The 15934-nt window shown below is 41.3% G+C and overlaps 2 protein-coding genes across 3 annotated transcripts in view; one reads left to right on the top strand and one right to left on the bottom strand.

Annotated features, from left to right (window-relative positions):
- Nucleotides 1–1207, bottom strand: part of CEPT1 (choline/ethanolamine phosphotransferase 1) — a 32247-nt gene extending 31040 nt beyond the window's left edge. The window contains exon 1 of the mRNA XM_062594889.1: nucleotides 1151–1207. The gene's annotated coding sequence lies outside the window, so the exon portion shown is untranslated. The remainder of the gene's footprint in view (nucleotides 1–1150) is intronic.
- Nucleotides 4–15500, top strand: DRAM2 (DNA damage regulated autophagy modulator 2). 2 transcript variants are annotated; one of them, XM_062594891.1, is made up of 10 exons: nucleotides 4–78; nucleotides 3527–3623; nucleotides 5102–5291; nucleotides 6130–6287; nucleotides 6979–7046; nucleotides 7617–7756; nucleotides 10288–10465; nucleotides 13442–13524; nucleotides 14643–14735; nucleotides 15153–15500. In XM_062594891.1, exons 4-10 carry the CDS (start codon nucleotides 6157–6159, stop codon nucleotides 15258–15260), a joined length of 801 nt encoding a protein of 266 aa, XP_062450875.1. In that variant the 5' UTR covers nucleotides 4–78; nucleotides 3527–3623; nucleotides 5102–5291; nucleotides 6130–6156; the 3' UTR covers nucleotides 15261–15500. The 2 variants fall into 2 exon arrangements, with proteins under 2 accessions (XP_062450875.1, XP_062450874.1); XM_062594890.1 differs by lacking the exon at nucleotides 5102–5291.
- The last annotated feature ends 434 nt before the right edge of the window (nucleotides 15501–15934 follow it).

Consider the following 15934-nt stretch of genomic DNA (forward strand, 5'->3'; position numbering starts at 1 on the left):
GCGACGGCGCGCGACAGGGCGGGGCTAGGCCGAGGCCGCGGCCGCCATGGCGACGGCGCGGGAGCGGGAGCGGCTGAGGTAAACGTCTGCCGAGGCGTTGGCACGGCGCCGCCGGGGCCCCGCGCGCCCCCCAGGGGCCCTCCCGGTGCCCACGGCCTCCCGGCCACCCCTCAGGGGCCCTCCCGGTGCCCACGGCCTCCCCAGCCACCCCCCAGGGGCCCCCCTGGTGCCCACGGCCTCCCGGCCATCGCCCAGGGGCCCTCCCGGTGTCACCTGGCCTCCCCGGCCACCCCTCAGGGGCCCCCCCGGTGCCCACGGCCTCCCGGCCACCCCCCAGGGGCCCTCCCGGTGTCACCTGGCCTCCCCGGCCACCTCTCAGGGGTCCTCCCAGTGCCCACGGCCTCCCGGTCACCCCTCAGGGAGCCTCCCGGAGTCTCTTGGCGTCGTGGTCGCCCCTCAGAGGTGCCCGTGGCTCCTGCTGGCTGCCCACACATTGCTTCACCTCCCCTGTTACCCCTCTGGGAGACCTGCAGTGTCCCTTGACTTCCCAGTCCCCCACACCCACTCAAGTCACCCCTCAGGGACCCTCCTGGTGTCCTTTGACCTCCCTGGTCACTTCTCAGGGACCTTCTAGGTTACAGACTCAGTCAAGGTTCAGAAGGGATGTTTGGAGATCAGCCAGTTTTGTTTACCCGGTGTCCCTTGTCCTCCTCATGACCTCGTCGGTCACCCTCCCCACCTTCCAGTGACACCGTATGACTCTTAAAGACACCCTGGCCACTCTCCCCAGTGTCCCCCTATAGCCATAGTGACCCCCCAGTCACTGATCAGCTCCCTAGCACTCCCTTCAAGCCCCCTGTCCCTTCTGCCATCTCACCCCGTTACCTCCCTGCACCCAGGCCCCTGCCCCCAGGCCTCTCCCTTGCACCTCCATTTTCTCCTCCGTTCGTTCTCCTTCCTGCCCAACTCCTCTCTTAAACCTTCTCTCTGTCCTGGTCTTCATTTTCCCTCTCCCTTCTTCCCTTTCTCCCTCTTCTCTGAGCTGGCCCAGCGTAACAGGCACCTGCACAGTCTCTGTGACCTTGCAGCAGCTTTGATCCCCTGCTGTAATATGGGAAACTCTTTCCTTGCTCTGCTTCTAAATACTCACGTATTTTTAGCTACTCTTCTCTGGTTAGACAGGTCAGACTGACAGGTAGCATGCATTCATCCTGGGCCCTGAGCTCCTCGGTCAGTTGTAGCAACTGGGCAGTATCACTGTGTGTCACGTTTCTAAAAGCAGGCATTGGTACACCCCTTACATCATGGTATCTTGTGCCTGGCTCTGTTTGGTTTGGTACCGTGCCATTCTGGGTAGGAGGGGGTTTGCAAGGTGATAAAAAGCCTCATTTCACTCCTCTGGAAGCTGATCCTCACATCCAAAAGATTTTTTACCATCTCTGTCTTAAACTTTTTTTATGTCAGTACCATAAAAGACTCAAAAGGAATTGCCTGTCATTACACTGCAATGGGAACAACAAAGCTGACATTTCCTACTTTCTTACTTTTAGTCCTTTGAGGATTAGCAACCTTTAACCGTTGTTATCAGTTTGACCCTAACAATATGTTACACAAATGAGCACATTCAGTCTGTTTATGACTCACCCTCATCCAACCTTTGTGCTCACTTAGGAATGCATGCAGCAAATTATTTTGTCTTATTTCTTCAGCAGTGTCTGTTGCATTATTTTGCTGGAGAAAAAAGGAGTGTCCCTTAGTATGGTTTTGTCTCTGCCTGGGAGCAGAGAAGAAGGCAGGAAAGAGGCAGGCTGAGGCACATTTTTCTGTTGCTCATCTGAGCAACGACATATAGAAACATTTTTGTTACATCTTCTGTAGTTTCTATTCCTCATATTCAAGCGTGTGCAGAATGCTGCTATACGCTTCCTGTGTAGCAGGACTACTCAGATTTACAGTCATTGCATTTGAAGCACTTCCTTGACTTGCTCTTGATAACAAATTGATAATGTCTATCTCACAAGAAAGATCACTGGAAATGAACCTGTGGTTTCAAAACTGCTTAGGACACAAAAATATCTACAGATCAGGATAAATGTTAAAGAAAATGTTTACTTATATTGAAAAGAGAGGCCAGCCATTGCTATTATGTAATCAGTTGGCAAAGGATCTTGTGAAAAAAACAAAGAGGCTGAGTATATTTTGTTTTGCTTTTTACTGTCAAAAACAATAGGACAGGATGAGGTGTTAATTATAGCTGAGGTCTATCCAGCTAGGAAATTCCAAGAGAATTCTGTCCTGCCAGAGAGAGCGTTTTGTGAACAAAACTTAGGAAACAGTTTCAAGCATAAGGAGATTTTGTCTGGGGTGTATGAATCTGAAAGTAAGAGAGGACAGGAGCTACAATTTTCTGGCTGGGCACAAACCAGCTCTAATCACCATGCCGTTTGGATGTATCAGCGTGCAGCTATACTCAGGTTAAGAGGTTGTGCCTCACCAAAGCACTCAGATTGCAATTGAAGCTACCACACTGCTATTTACACCCGAGCACATGCAAACACTCATGATTTGTGTCCAGACTATAGCTTCTGGCTGAGTAACAGGATAGCTTGTGGAAAGATACTGAATCTTAATTAACTGAGGGCTTGTGTGCAGCAAAGCTTGCTCCAGAATAGACACTGCTGACCAAGTGCCTGTGTGGATATATTTATCAAGTAATAAAAATGATTTCCAGGTGGGCAACTGGGAATAGCTGTTCTGCTTTACTTCCCTCACCTTAGTTCAGATTAGTTTATCAGTATATACATGCAAATAGTCCAGGATATAGAGAATCTGTTTTATCTGTGAGCCTATCCCCAGCATAGCTTCAGTCCTATTGCATCTGCGTAGCAGTGGTACCCCAGAGCTGCATCTGCACAGCACCTAGACACTGCAAACATCTCTGCAAGCTTATAAATATCACCAGCCCTCAAGAATGCAGCACAGTATCTCATCTCTTGTGACATCTCTGTTGCGTGAAATTGGCAGTCACTCATATGAAGGGGATACAAATATGTGGGACTCCTGTTGTGGGGAGACTGAATTCAAGTTACATTCTAGTATGCTTCAGCACCTATCTTGCCATATATTTAGTGTAGCACCAGCATCACGTTGGGTGAAAGTGAAGATCATAGGCACTGGTTTTAATGGTATTAAAACAGTTGCATTTAATTTTTTCTTGTAAGCTTCTCATTTCAAGTTAAATTTGTTGGTATAGACAAGTCGTCTGGATCTGAAAATCTTAAACATCTCCTTTTTTCTGTTTTTCTGTCATCTCACCATATATGAGTATATATATTTAAGCAAAAACTGCATTTCATTTCTTAAACCACTTCGAACGTAGGAACTGCCATTTTGAGTAAAGACAAAGGTCCACCTAAACCGCTGTTCTGTCAGTGGCAATGGCTAATAGCACATAAAGAACAAATAGTGTAGAGTAAAAGGTATAGAAGTATGTCATGGCTTGATTATTTTCTTTTATATCTCAAAGATTTAGAAAAGAAATGAAGGGAGTGGGGAACTTCAGCAGAAAAATGACATTGGATTTCCCTTGAGGTGACATTTCTCTTCAATATCATTATTCTCAGGTATGTGGCATATTGTTATGCTTTTTGGGGGGCAAAAATATATTAGTTAAGAAAAGCTAATACATTACTACCTTTTAAATGTTAAAGGAAAAATAAAGTGTAAGTATCAGACTGACCCTTAGGATCTTTGAGGTAACATTCTCAGGGATACACATCTGTAATGGATAATGCTAGGTAAACTATGTATTTCTCTTTCATACAGACTACCAGTTTACTCATACAAGAAATATTATTGTGAAATTAAGTTCATTATTATTTTTACTGCGTTACAGTCTTAAAATGAAAGTCAGCATTAAAAGGCGAATGTTATGTTACGCATACCTTAAAAATTAAATCTTAAAGGTCAGAAATTAAGCAACTTTAATCATTTTGTTCTTATTCACTCTATCTCCTGTTAAATACCTTTGCCTGCTACCTAATATCTTTCTTACAAGCAGCTGAACCTGTAAGTTTATAAAGATATAATCTGTATGTTCTTTTTGACGGGGACTAACTCTTTTCAGTTGTCCCATGCGACAGGACAAGAGGCAATGGGCAGAAATTGAACCAAAGGAAGTTCTGCCTGACTGTGAGGGGAACTTTCTTCACTGTGAGAGTGATGGAGCACTGGAACAGGTTGCCCAGAGAGGTTGTGGAGTCTCCTTCTCTGGAGATACTCAAAACGCGCCTGGATGCAACCCTGTCTAACATGCTCTAGGTGACCCTAATGAGCAGGGATGTTGGACTAGATGATCTCCAGAGGTCCCTTCCAACATTACTGATTCTATGATTCTATGGAGTTGTTAGTAACAGAGCTGGCTTTCATCATACTGCAGAGTCATTCCAGAGCTCATTTGTTATTGTTAGAATCGCTAATATTCGAGATTAGGAAGAGCACAAGCACCAGAGCAAGCGACCAATTTCTGGTAAATGAGCGAGGGGTACTGACTGTTAGGCATTATGTGGTGAATCCACCAAATTGGCCTTCTGCAAGCTCCCCTAGAAACACACACTGTAAGAGGTCAGCAAGATGATATGCTATGGAAAGCAAATGACTGCTCGTGACCAAATAATCTGCAATGTGCAGTTAGTCCATATCCAAAGATCACTGAAATCTCCAGAGCAAGATGGAAGGAGGTGATCAGCTTTGATCTTTTGCAGGATTCATCCTCTTTTGTGTTAAATTCTTTTTTCTTCCTGTTAGATTCCTTAGTCTTCAGGCTTCCTGTATCTTTTTTGCTTTTCTCTTTCTCCTTTCTTTCAGTCTCACATTCACACTGTAAGCAATATCAACCTCAAATCTTCTCAGTACTGCACTCGTTCCTTTTTTCTCTCCAAGTAGAATTTTGCTTTTCTCACATATTGTTGTTTCATCTTTGTCTTGATGCCCTTGGATATATGCTCTTTACTGATCATTCTTCTCCTTTTCACTGTTTTGTGTTCTATTCGGTCTCCAGTTTCACCATGTTTAAACAGTTTCTGCACCCTTTTCTCACCAGGGAGAATTAAAGGGAATTCCATCAGAAGAGTATCATTGTGTGGGTAAAACACAGGCCCAAGCATAGGAATTGGGACAAATAAATTCTGCTGAGCTTTGTATTTCAAGCCAATAGAAAATTGCATCCCTCCAGCAACAAGAGTACAGAAGAGCCACAGTTTTTTCTATGTGATCATGCCAAGGTGACACAGGTACATGTTATTGCTGAGATAGAACCAGATGTAGAAACATAGATTTGTTGTCAGGCTGGGACTTACAAAACTGGGTAGCATATGAACATTGAGTTAGCTGTTTAACTCCATTGTAAATGGAACTTCTCCCATCTGTAAAAGCATGGTAGCTGCTGTCCACCAGGAATAGGTAGTCCTTGAATTTGAAAGTGTGGCTGGTAGCAGCCAGCTTTTGCTTATAGATATGTGAGCTTATTTGAGTAACACTTATAACAGATGGTTAGTTGCACAGTATGACAGGCACTAGATGAGTGCAAATATTTATGTAATTTTAGGTCATTTTTCTTCCGTGTCTGCCCAGTTGTTTGTTAATGGAAGTTAGATGCTCTGCAGCAGCCACTGTCAATTAAACTGTCACTATTTGGGCATATTCTCTATTAGTGTTTCCTTTTCTGTCAGGCTTACTAATTTTAACATGGTGTTACAACACCAGGTTAAGAGGAAAATGGAGTAAATTATTCAGAGTGACCCACTTGACCTTCTTCTGGCAGCAACAAATGGTGAGACATACAGTAAAGTGACACTGTTGATTTTTTTCTAATGATCTAAGAGTTTCAGGACGAACATTTCCAGATGTGATTTCTGCTTATTTATGATTGCGTCTGTGCTGTGAAGTCAAGTGGCCACTTCAGGTTTGGAGGACAAAACTGAGAGCAACATCAAATCCATTTCATCCCAACATAACCTTTGTAGTGAAGAGTCATCATTGGCAACTGCATACTGTGAATAGACAGCTTGCCTCAAGAAAAGCAACAATTTTGAGATGAATCTTAGTAAACTTATGTATTTGATTCCTCAGTGTTTGGAGTGAGAAGATAACACTGAAATGTGGTGGTTTCAGCAAGGCCTCTCGTTCTTGCCTGTGGTTTTGGTTGTGTGGTCTGCTGCATCTTTTATATTTTCTTACATTACTGCAATCATCCTACACCATGTCGACCCTTTGGTACCCTACATCAGGTCAGTAAAGTTCATACAATTGCATTGTTACCTGTATCTAAATATTGAGTTGCCCTCTCGTGCTAATTCTTCTCCAACTCCAAACTTTAAACAACAGGTGTTTTTTTTAATTAAAGATATACACATATAAACAACTAGTAATTATAGTCAAAGCTACCTATTTTTACACAAATATTTAACCTTTAAGTTGTTGTGGCTCTGTGAATACATCCTTAAAATGATGGTGAATGAAAAAATTGGGGGTACATCTCCAGCCCTCTGATTGTAATAAAGCTTCTTGCTGTCATCAAGCTTGGTTTCATCAGTAAATCTATACTGTAGTCTACATTTCTGACTGGATGGCAGTAAGGTTGCACATATGACCTTAATTTTGGTCTTTCACTTTTCCAAGTTCATTTTCCAATTTTAGTACTCTCTATTCACCTTTTGCATGGAATTAAGATAAATATAAAAGGAATAGTTAGTTATACCAAGTATGTTCATTCCTTTTTCTAAGAATAGCCTGTCCTTACCATGCTTATTTCTACAGCTCTTGAAACTAGCACAGTAGAGCTTAAGTCATGAAAAATTCAGTGAAAAATAATTGCAAGGATTTTGCAAACTTCTTTCTTACAGTTTCTTTGTAGCCTGAAATAAAGATGTGTTGCAAGTATTTTTAGTATAGATGGAGATCACTGTCTTTTTCTTCCAGTGATACAGGGACAATACCTCCTGAAAGATGCTTATTTGGGATCATGCTAAATATTTCAGCTTTCATGGGTGAGTATAGAAAGTTGTCCTTTGTGAACTGTAAGCAGTTCTGGAACGCACACTATTTTAAACAAATGGACACTATTTTAAACTATTTCCATATTCAGATCATTAAACAGCCCATAACTCTCAGTCAAAAGCCAAATTCTAAGTAAACTATGTTAATACTCTGAAGTAATTGAGAGGAAGGCATATCGCAGGGATGTTATCCACAAAGCCAGCATGACAGTTCCAGATTCCAGAAGGCCAAAAATGCATTCAAACAAAACCCAGACTGGTAAAAGAAATGGAAATGCAAGTTTAAGGCAGTCAGTCCACGTTAATTGTGCTGTAGTTATAGGGGGACGGGGAGGAACAACCTAGTATGTCTTTCACATGAAAGATATCAGAAAAATCTAGTGAGTTTATTTTTTTATTATTATACTATTTCAGTTTTGACTTTCAAGTTCTCAGCTTTCTATTTCATTGTGCAATAACATAGCATTTGTGTTTTAAATTATTGCCTTTGACACTCAGCATCTTTCCAGTTAAAAAGGACAGTCTGCTGATTATCAGCTCATTTGGTTTCTTCATTCATAGGTATGGCTACCATGTATGTCCGTTATAAGCAAGTCCATGCTCTGAATCCAGAAAAATCCAAGATCACCAAGCTTAATAAGATTGGCCTTACACTAGGACTGATGAGCTGTTTTGGACTTTGCATTATTGCAAATTTCCAGGTTTGTGCTTTGTTTGCAGTTTCCTGAAGCTGTCCAGAATTCTATTTGTTTACTGAGATATCTGATAAGATATGGGAGGTTGGCTCAAAGCAAAACTTTTTGGGGAGAACCTGTTTTTTTGTGAATTTCCCTACAGAAAACTGGTAGAAATTTGAAGTTTCAATATGGAATTTCTTACACATTTCTTACTTGCTTTATCCATTGAGACTAATCAGCAGCCATTCATGAAGTTTCAAAACATTATTAAAAAGTTTTCCAGAAAGCAAACATCTTCCTTCTCCTTCTCACAGAACATTTAAAAGTCTTAGTTCCAGATTAAAAGACCACAAATAAAGTATAGTGTATTTTGATTCAAAAGAAATGTCAAATATTAGAAAATTTTTATAACCAGAAATAACACCAACAAAAACAGCTGACACCACAAAAAGTCTAGCTCTAAAAAATCTAGCCTCTTCAGTATATTTTCCTTCAAAACCTACACAGTTCTCAGTCAGCCTACTCCAATCAGTCAAAACTTACTCCAATCTCAGCAGTTGTTGAAATTCTGCCTCCCAGTATCTCATTTTTTTTATTTTTTCTCTACAATACTATTTTTGTTTGTTTTTCCAAAAACCTGATACTCTCAAATACTCACACCATCAGCAGGGCTACATTTAGCCTCAATGGTTGTTACACGCAAGAAAGTTGTGCAGTTACCAGCCTCGTCATAGTAATTATCAGATGGATTTTTTTCAGGGGTCTGTGGCAGTACCTTTGGCTGCTAGAGGCTGCAGCGGCACCTGTTTAGTCTCCTGCTGGATCAGGGCCAGGATTAGAAGCAGAGAGCAGCAAGGAAAGCTCTACCTTCCTCACTTCCCTTTTCCTAATAGCACAGGTCTTCATTGCTTCAATACCCCATTTTAGGAAGCTCAGCACATTGATCTTTGCCTGTCTTGGAGACTTTGGTCAGTTTGCTTTTCTATAGCCCTAGAGGTAGCCAGGGTCACAGAGTCTCCTCTGCCAAGGGAGAGGGTCCAAGTTGTGTTCTGCGCCATGATTTGCTTCCACCACTGATTAGAAGAGGGTATGTCTACTTTTTGTAGATTCCCAGATAATCAAAAATACAGGTTAATTTCTTAGCCAGTTTGTATGACATTTAATCTTGAGCAATACAAAAGTTGTCAGTGATGTGCTAGCATTTCTGAGTGGCGTTCAGGCTCTGTTGGGGGCCATTCCAGAGGTAAAAGGAGCTAAAAATCCCTGAAGCCCACTAGATACGGAGACAACCGAAACATGAAAAAACACGTGTGAAGATGAACATGGAGGACAAATTGCTCCAAACAGTTCTCACTGGCTGGGAGTAAATGCAATGGTACAGGGCTCATACTCACAAGGATTTTGATTTTTGAGCCAATGCAACTGCTCTATTCTAGCTATGGCTATTTCCCTTTCATACAGGACAAAGACGTCTCTCTGTTGAAGCGTAATCACTGAACAGCCCATGCTTTCAGAGCACACACCTTTGGCTGTTAGCTGACAGCATAAATACAATTTAAATTTCCATCTTTGTTGTACTGCTGTGGGTGTACGTTAAACTGCATTTGTGCTCTATAAGGTGCACGTTCAGATTGTGAAGAAAACATGACTGATTCCTGATATTAGAAGTTACTCGGTAAAATACATAGATAATCTCTTCCTTTAAGGCATAAAATGATCACCTGCAGGATTGGGAGTACAATGAGGCACAACTGTCAAGGTGCACTTAATTTTCTGCTTTTCAGTACTGTGCCCAGTCAGTGATTAGAGGAACAGACTGAATGCACTCTGATTTTTGATGGCAGAGATTGTGAGTTTGGTTGTTTTTGCTGGAGTCATTTCTAGTTTTAAGAATTTTTACTAGTTGACACTTGATTTTCCTAAAATGTTGGGGGGGTTTTAATTGAAAAATATTAATTTCTGTTTCAACCTTGTTCTCTTTGAATATTCAAATATATTAGCTTGAGAAACAAAGTATATTCAAACTTGAGCAATTCAGAAAAGGACTAAGCCTAACTATTTCATTTTTCACATCATTTTGGGGGGCAAGATTGTGTGTTGTGTTTCTCTTGCATTATGTTATCCTTCATAAACGTTCAAATTCCTGAGATGGAAAAGCTCAGTAGATAGCCTGTCATAACCCTTCTTACCTGCCCAACTGCAGGGATTCCGTGATCCAGTTTCTGTGTTACCATCCGTTTTTCTTTGAATATAGCTGATGAGAGCAGCTTTTATAAATTCCTGTGGTTAAGATACAGTTGTGAGCTCTAACTCAGCCATAAGAACTTACCAAAAGCAGCAATATAGAGGGCTAGTAGGTGCTGGCTTCTAGCTCGCTGTATGTGGGGTTTTCAAGAAAACATCTTAAGTACTGACACATTCCAAAACTGCTTAGCTTCAGTTGCAAGAAGATAATTGAGCGGGTAGAGTCCCAAACAAATGTTTACAAAAAAAAAGGTGTTGTCTGAGTTTAAAATTAAAACAGGTTATGTATTAGTAATTCTTTCTTTCCCTAGAAATGTATTCTATACTACATACATGTGATTGGAGCCTGTCTGACATTTGGAGTAGGGGCCATTTATATGCTTGTTCAGACCATCCTATCCTATCTGATGCAGCCAGAAGTTCACAGCAAAGACATCTTTTGGATCCGACTGACAGTGTTACTCTGGTGCAGTTCAAGCATTGCCAGCAGTATCCTTTGCTCTGAAGTGTGACCGCTGAATAGAACAACTTTTACACACAATAGTATTTGCAAATAAGTTAGTTTAAATTTGCCAGTATGAAAAAAATATGCCACAGATAGCCTGCCATCTTTAGATATACAGCTTGTATTGTAATATGTAGTCATATTCTGTGTTGCTACCTGGGAACTTTAGCATAAAAGGAATCCTCAGGTTAAGCTCAGTAGTGAGTCTGGCTAGTAAAAGACAAGAGGGATGGTTAACCCTTCTCCTCTTTCCTGCCCATGCACACAAGGGAGTGAAAATGACAAAATAAGAATTTACTGCAAGGAGTCTTGACTGTAGATTATCAAAGATGGGGAGAAAGAATTGTACTTGAGACAGGTGGGTTTAGTGGGAAAAAACAAACGAGAAATGAGTGTCTCTGTTCTTTGGCGGTGTGAATGCTACAGCATTTTTTGTAGAAAAACGAGAAGTACAAACATAGCAGAAAAGAAAATACCATTAACCTATCAGTGCGCGTTAGTGATGCACTGTACCAGATGGCTTCCAGAGGAGCTTTAAAGTGCTAGCATTTATCTGTAACACCTTTGGCCTCAAGACTGCTTAGGAGAAACTCTGGTGTGTTCTGCCAAGGATGAGTCAGAAGTGGAATTTGACCTCTGATCTCTTCCCTGCACATCCTGTAGTTCAACAGACAAGAAATTTCTGACAGGCATTCCCTATAACCTTTCATTGACTCTGGAATCCATCAAGTCCCAAAATCGTCATTTCTCGAGTGCTGGAAGTAGCTGCAGGTTTTAAAGAAATGTGGGCAAATCTCTCCAGAATGAGGAGCCTTTTTCTGTCCAGAGTCATTTAATATCAGGAAACTGAACCACAGCAGTATCTCTGTTAAACATTGTATTTTTTTGTCTCAAACAGGACTATCAAACTTAAGAATTGGAATTTACATTCCAAAGGTGCAAGTCCAAAACCATTGCTAGATGCTGTCTTTCTGTAACTGAATCAAGGCCATCTATTTAATCCCCACCAATTCCACTTATTTCTAGGCTGACAGCCAAAACCAACACTAAACCACACACTCAGTTTCCCATTGGCAGAGAGTCTATCTGATCACTGAGCTCCCATAGATGCTACTATAAAATTATATAATCTGCTCCAGTCAGACAAGAAGTGATAGTTTGGGCATTGGCAGTTAGGCATAAAGAAGAGAGAAGAATCTTTACCTACTGAGGTCTCTTGATACAGAATAAGGAAGTTATCCATGTGACTTCAGAGAATTTCAGTCTGCAGTAGAAATATCATATCTGGTCCTGAACCACTGAAGAGCCAGTTGATAGTCCTAACTCAAAGACTGTTTAGTCCGGTGGGGAATTTCAATACTGAAGACAGTAACAAGAAGTTAGCTGCAGAATCACATAGTAGCGTGAAATTAAAGTTGTAATGTTGTATAGTTCTCCTTTTTCCAAACAGATTGCAGCCTGCATCAAGTTGGCCATTTTGGGTGCCAGAGGAGAACACGCTTTTCAACTTTGAACAATTAGGAGCCAAACACAATAGGAGAAGACTTTAAAATGGAACAATATGAACTAGATGAAAGTTAAGAGCCTTTTACAAATGCCAGAAAGAAAGCTGCAAGCCCAAAGTCTACAGAGTTTTCAAACCAGTGTGGTCTAACCAATATTAGAGGGAAGTGAAGACAGCTGTAAAAGTGGAAGGAAAGAGTAGTCAGAGTATTTTCTACATTAGCAGCTCTAGATGTATTCAGGAAAGAAGGTAAGAGGAAGAAATCTGTGGCCATGGGTGAAATGGTTGTATCTGGTACCAGAGGACAGAAGGAATCCTAATAATGGCAGATGCACTGCTGGACTGAAACAGCGGAATTTACAACACAGGAAGGGCAAAGCAGTTTGTCACCTGTCCTGTAACCAAGGGGAGAGTGGGAGCCGATATTTTTGTTTCTCGATAATTAAATTCCTTCCATTTCAGTAGTATCTCAGGCAGGTAACACGCAGCTACTTAAACTGGACGTTTTAATTAGCAGAACTGGGTGTCTTGCATTCAGTGTTCAAATCACTAACCAAAGAGCTCCCTAGATCATTCACATCAAATTTTTAATACGCTTTGGAAGTTTGTGTGCTCAAAGGCATAAATATGCCAGCAAGTTCAGCCTTGTTCGCCACCAGAATTAATCTTAGACATCAGGAGGTTTTTTGATGTTTAATCCCGTTAAGGATTGAGGAAGTTAATTAAGATGTAAATTTCATTTATAAAGGCAGTAGCATTTGATGTACTATAGTAGGTCTTCACCTCTTTAAGGTGTTGAAAATGCAACTTCTTAATAACTCAGAGTTTTTTTTTTTTTTTTTTTTTTTTTTTTTTTTTTTTGGCTGCTGTACCAAACAAGTTATCAAGCCCTGAGTGGTGGACTAAAAGGGAAACACGAACATTAATAGCCCTGTATTTGGCACTATTTCAAATGATATGGTGTTCCAGAGTATAATCCACACATCAAGAATTCAAGGTAGTTGAGGAGTTGAAAAGCAGTCAGACAAAGAGGTACAGACACTATTTAACTGGAAAAAATACCACTTAAAAAATAAATCAAGGTGCATAGTGTGGTTCTCATTTGATCATAGTCCAAATGCTTTCATAAAGACGTTATATTTGATCAAGAAGGTGTAACAAGATATAGCATCCAGAATACAAAGATTGATTTTAGACTGGAATTAATTTTTTAGTGTGACAGTAATTGTTGGAACAACCTACAGGTTGAAGGGAATGATGTGTAACAGTCTGCTTCACATCACCATTTCTATTCATTATGCTCAGGAGGCCTTGGGAGAAAAAAAAAAAAAAAAGAAAAAAAAAAAAAGAAAGAAATGTCCTTGCAGCCTCAGGCTAAAACAATCCAGAGCTGAGTTTGAAACTTCTAAGTTGCTAAAGCTTTCTTTTGAATCTTCCTTAACATATTTATTTACAGTGTTTATTTCCTCCGTTGTTTTATATAGTGGCCTGTATGGAACTAATTTAGTGCAAAAGTTGCACTGGGATCCTCAGGAGAAAGTAAGTGATTTTTGAATAGAGAAAATAAAGCAAATTCGTGGGAGTAGCACCATGCTCAGCACTGTAAAACATGTTCATTAGATGAAGTAACACTCGGTAAGCTAAAGCTCCTAACCACACCGTGCAGATTTGCTTGCCTTTTGGGGTTCTCCAGTGAAGGAACATGTACATTATTTGCAAGGTCAGCAACAAATGCATCTGGGAATTTACTGCTGTTGCAGATAGCTCTGTGCTTTCAGTATTTGGCATGGGACGAGACCAGCAAGCTTTACCAGTTAAGCCAGCATGCAACTACAGGCTGAAGCAAAATATTTGCAGCTCCTAGCATTATTTTAAATTAAGCTCATGGGCAGTAACTGAACTGTCTCAACCTGTTGTCAAGATAGTGGTCAGTGCCAGTCAGAGACTGATGGTCAGTGTTAGATTATAGCTATAAGTTGTGGATTGCATGTGCTAGCTGGTTGCAGGAGTTCCTGACTGACCCATCTAAGGATGAGTCTCTGGTAGAGTTAGGAGGAAAAGGTCAAAGGATACAAACAATATAGCTGCTTTTGAAGTGATAATACCAGTATCCTACAGTAGTGGGATCCCAGGTGGAGCAGAAAGAGAGGGGCAAGGTATGCTCTTCTTGACAGCTCTGCCTACCTCCCTGGCCTGCCTTCTTCCCTCCAGCCACTGCTGGAGGGGTGGACATTTACTGGAGAAAATACTCTCCAGGATGAGTTGAGTATTTTCCCCCACTTCTTTGAAGTACAAGGAGCTTCCCAGAAATCTGCTCACCTCCAAGGGAGCACCCTGATCTTTTTAGGAAGACAGTACTTCAGTAAAGTGGTTCTCGTACTGGCCATGTCAAGGTCTTTTTTTATGGACCCTTCAGTTACTGTCACTTGAGATTCAGTTCTGGGCAAGGGTGATCCCAGTTGTGTGGAGCAGGTGTTTTCCTGGTCATTCTCACCCCAGATTCAGTACTTCACTCCTAGAGACTTCAGGTAGTCCAGAGAATTTACTTTTCCACAGAGAATAGTTGTGGATGCAAGATGTCATCAGAACACACCTTATTTGTGCCATTGCAAGCTCAAGAGCTTCTCACAGTGATCTTTCTCCCTTCTTTTATACAGGGCTACACAGCTCACATCATCAGTACTGTCTCAGAGTGGTCATTAGCATTCTCCTTTCTCAGCTTTTTCCTCACCTATATCCGTGACTTTCAGGTAAAATGAAGTTACATTAAACAGTGCTTTATCAAACTAAATAGCCTGATATTATGCAAGTGGGCTGTGCTTACCAGCTTCTAAACTAAACGGACTGGAAGCCCTGTAGCATGAACAGCATTAAATGCAGTCCTTCCTTTCTTAGGAGGATCTGCTCCTAGTGTGTTAACAGCAGTGAATAACACAATCACCTCCTTCCTGAAATTCAAGCTCTATATCACAGACACAGGGGAAATTTATCATCAAATTACATGGCAAGTTACAGAGTCACTCTAGGAGACCAACTCGGTAGTCAGGTTAATAGTTCTGGAGCTGGTCTGCATTTCAGGGTATTTGATTTGACTGTAGAAGTTATTTGCCCATGCTGAAGAAGTGACAAACCTCTAAGTTGCATTTGCTTTTCTTTTTCCTATATAGAAAATCTCCCTGCGTGCAGTTGTTAGCCTTCATGGACAAACCCTTTATAATGCACCGCAGAGCTTTATGACTGATGAACAGACGCTGCTGGTAGCAGGGAGTATCTAATGAAGTTGAAGAGAACATGTTCTCAACATAACTCAGGAATTTAATAGCAATAACAATGATATTTCTAAGCATTTATTTTGTATAAAAATAGGAAGTGATTGTATTCAACTTGACATAAATGGCTTTGCTATTGACCCACTACCCACTCAGCCATGCAAGTGTTATCAGTATTGTAAACAAACCTGTAACATTTCTACACATGCAGATGTCATGAAAGAATTAAATGAAGGTTATTAAAAAGTTGCATCTCCTCATCACTTCCCCTATACCCAATGAGGATGCAACAGCACAGAACTAATCCTTCTCAGTCCTTTGCCCTGGTCTCTCCTGCATTCCTTAAGCCAAGGCCTTTTGGATGTGTCGAGCACTCAAGTTCAGCCTAGAGCTGCTCTCCAATGTCATCCTTCCCATGCTTGTGGCACTCATGATGCGCACACTATGCCAGAGCTGAAAATCTCTGCAAACAGCTGAAGGACACCAAAGCCAACTCCAGCCACCCATGAGGGAAGTCCTCTCTTTACTCCACGATTTCCTCTAGACGAGAGGTAGTAGTTAGGTAGTAGTTGCTTGAGCAGCTCCCCTTCTTGCTGCAAGGGGTCTTAGCAAGAGGGTGCGACTCCTTGCCATGCTCCAGCTCTGATGTCTGTTATCTCCAGGAGAGGAGTCACAAGGAG

The sequence above is a fragment of the Rhea pennata genome, chromosome 25, assembly GCF_028389875.1.
Source record: "Rhea pennata isolate bPtePen1 chromosome 25, bPtePen1.pri, whole genome shotgun sequence".
Classification (NCBI taxonomy): Eukaryota; Metazoa; Chordata; class Aves; order Rheiformes; family Rheidae; genus Rhea; species Rhea pennata.

Excerpts from the sequence above, each read along its gene's own strand:
- DRAM2 (XM_062594891.1), top strand. The coding sequence starts at position 6,157 with ATGTGGTGGTTTCAGCAAGGCCTCTCGTTCTTGCCTGTGGTTTTGGTT. Across the intron at positions 7,757-10,287 it reads GCATTATTGCAAATTTCCAG|AAATGTATTCTATACTACAT; the intron begins GTTTGTGCTTTG and ends TTCTTTCCCTAG. Across the intron at positions 13,525-14,642 it reads ACTGGGATCCTCAGGAGAAA|GGCTACACAGCTCACATCAT; the intron begins GTAAGTGATTTT and ends TCTTTTATACAG.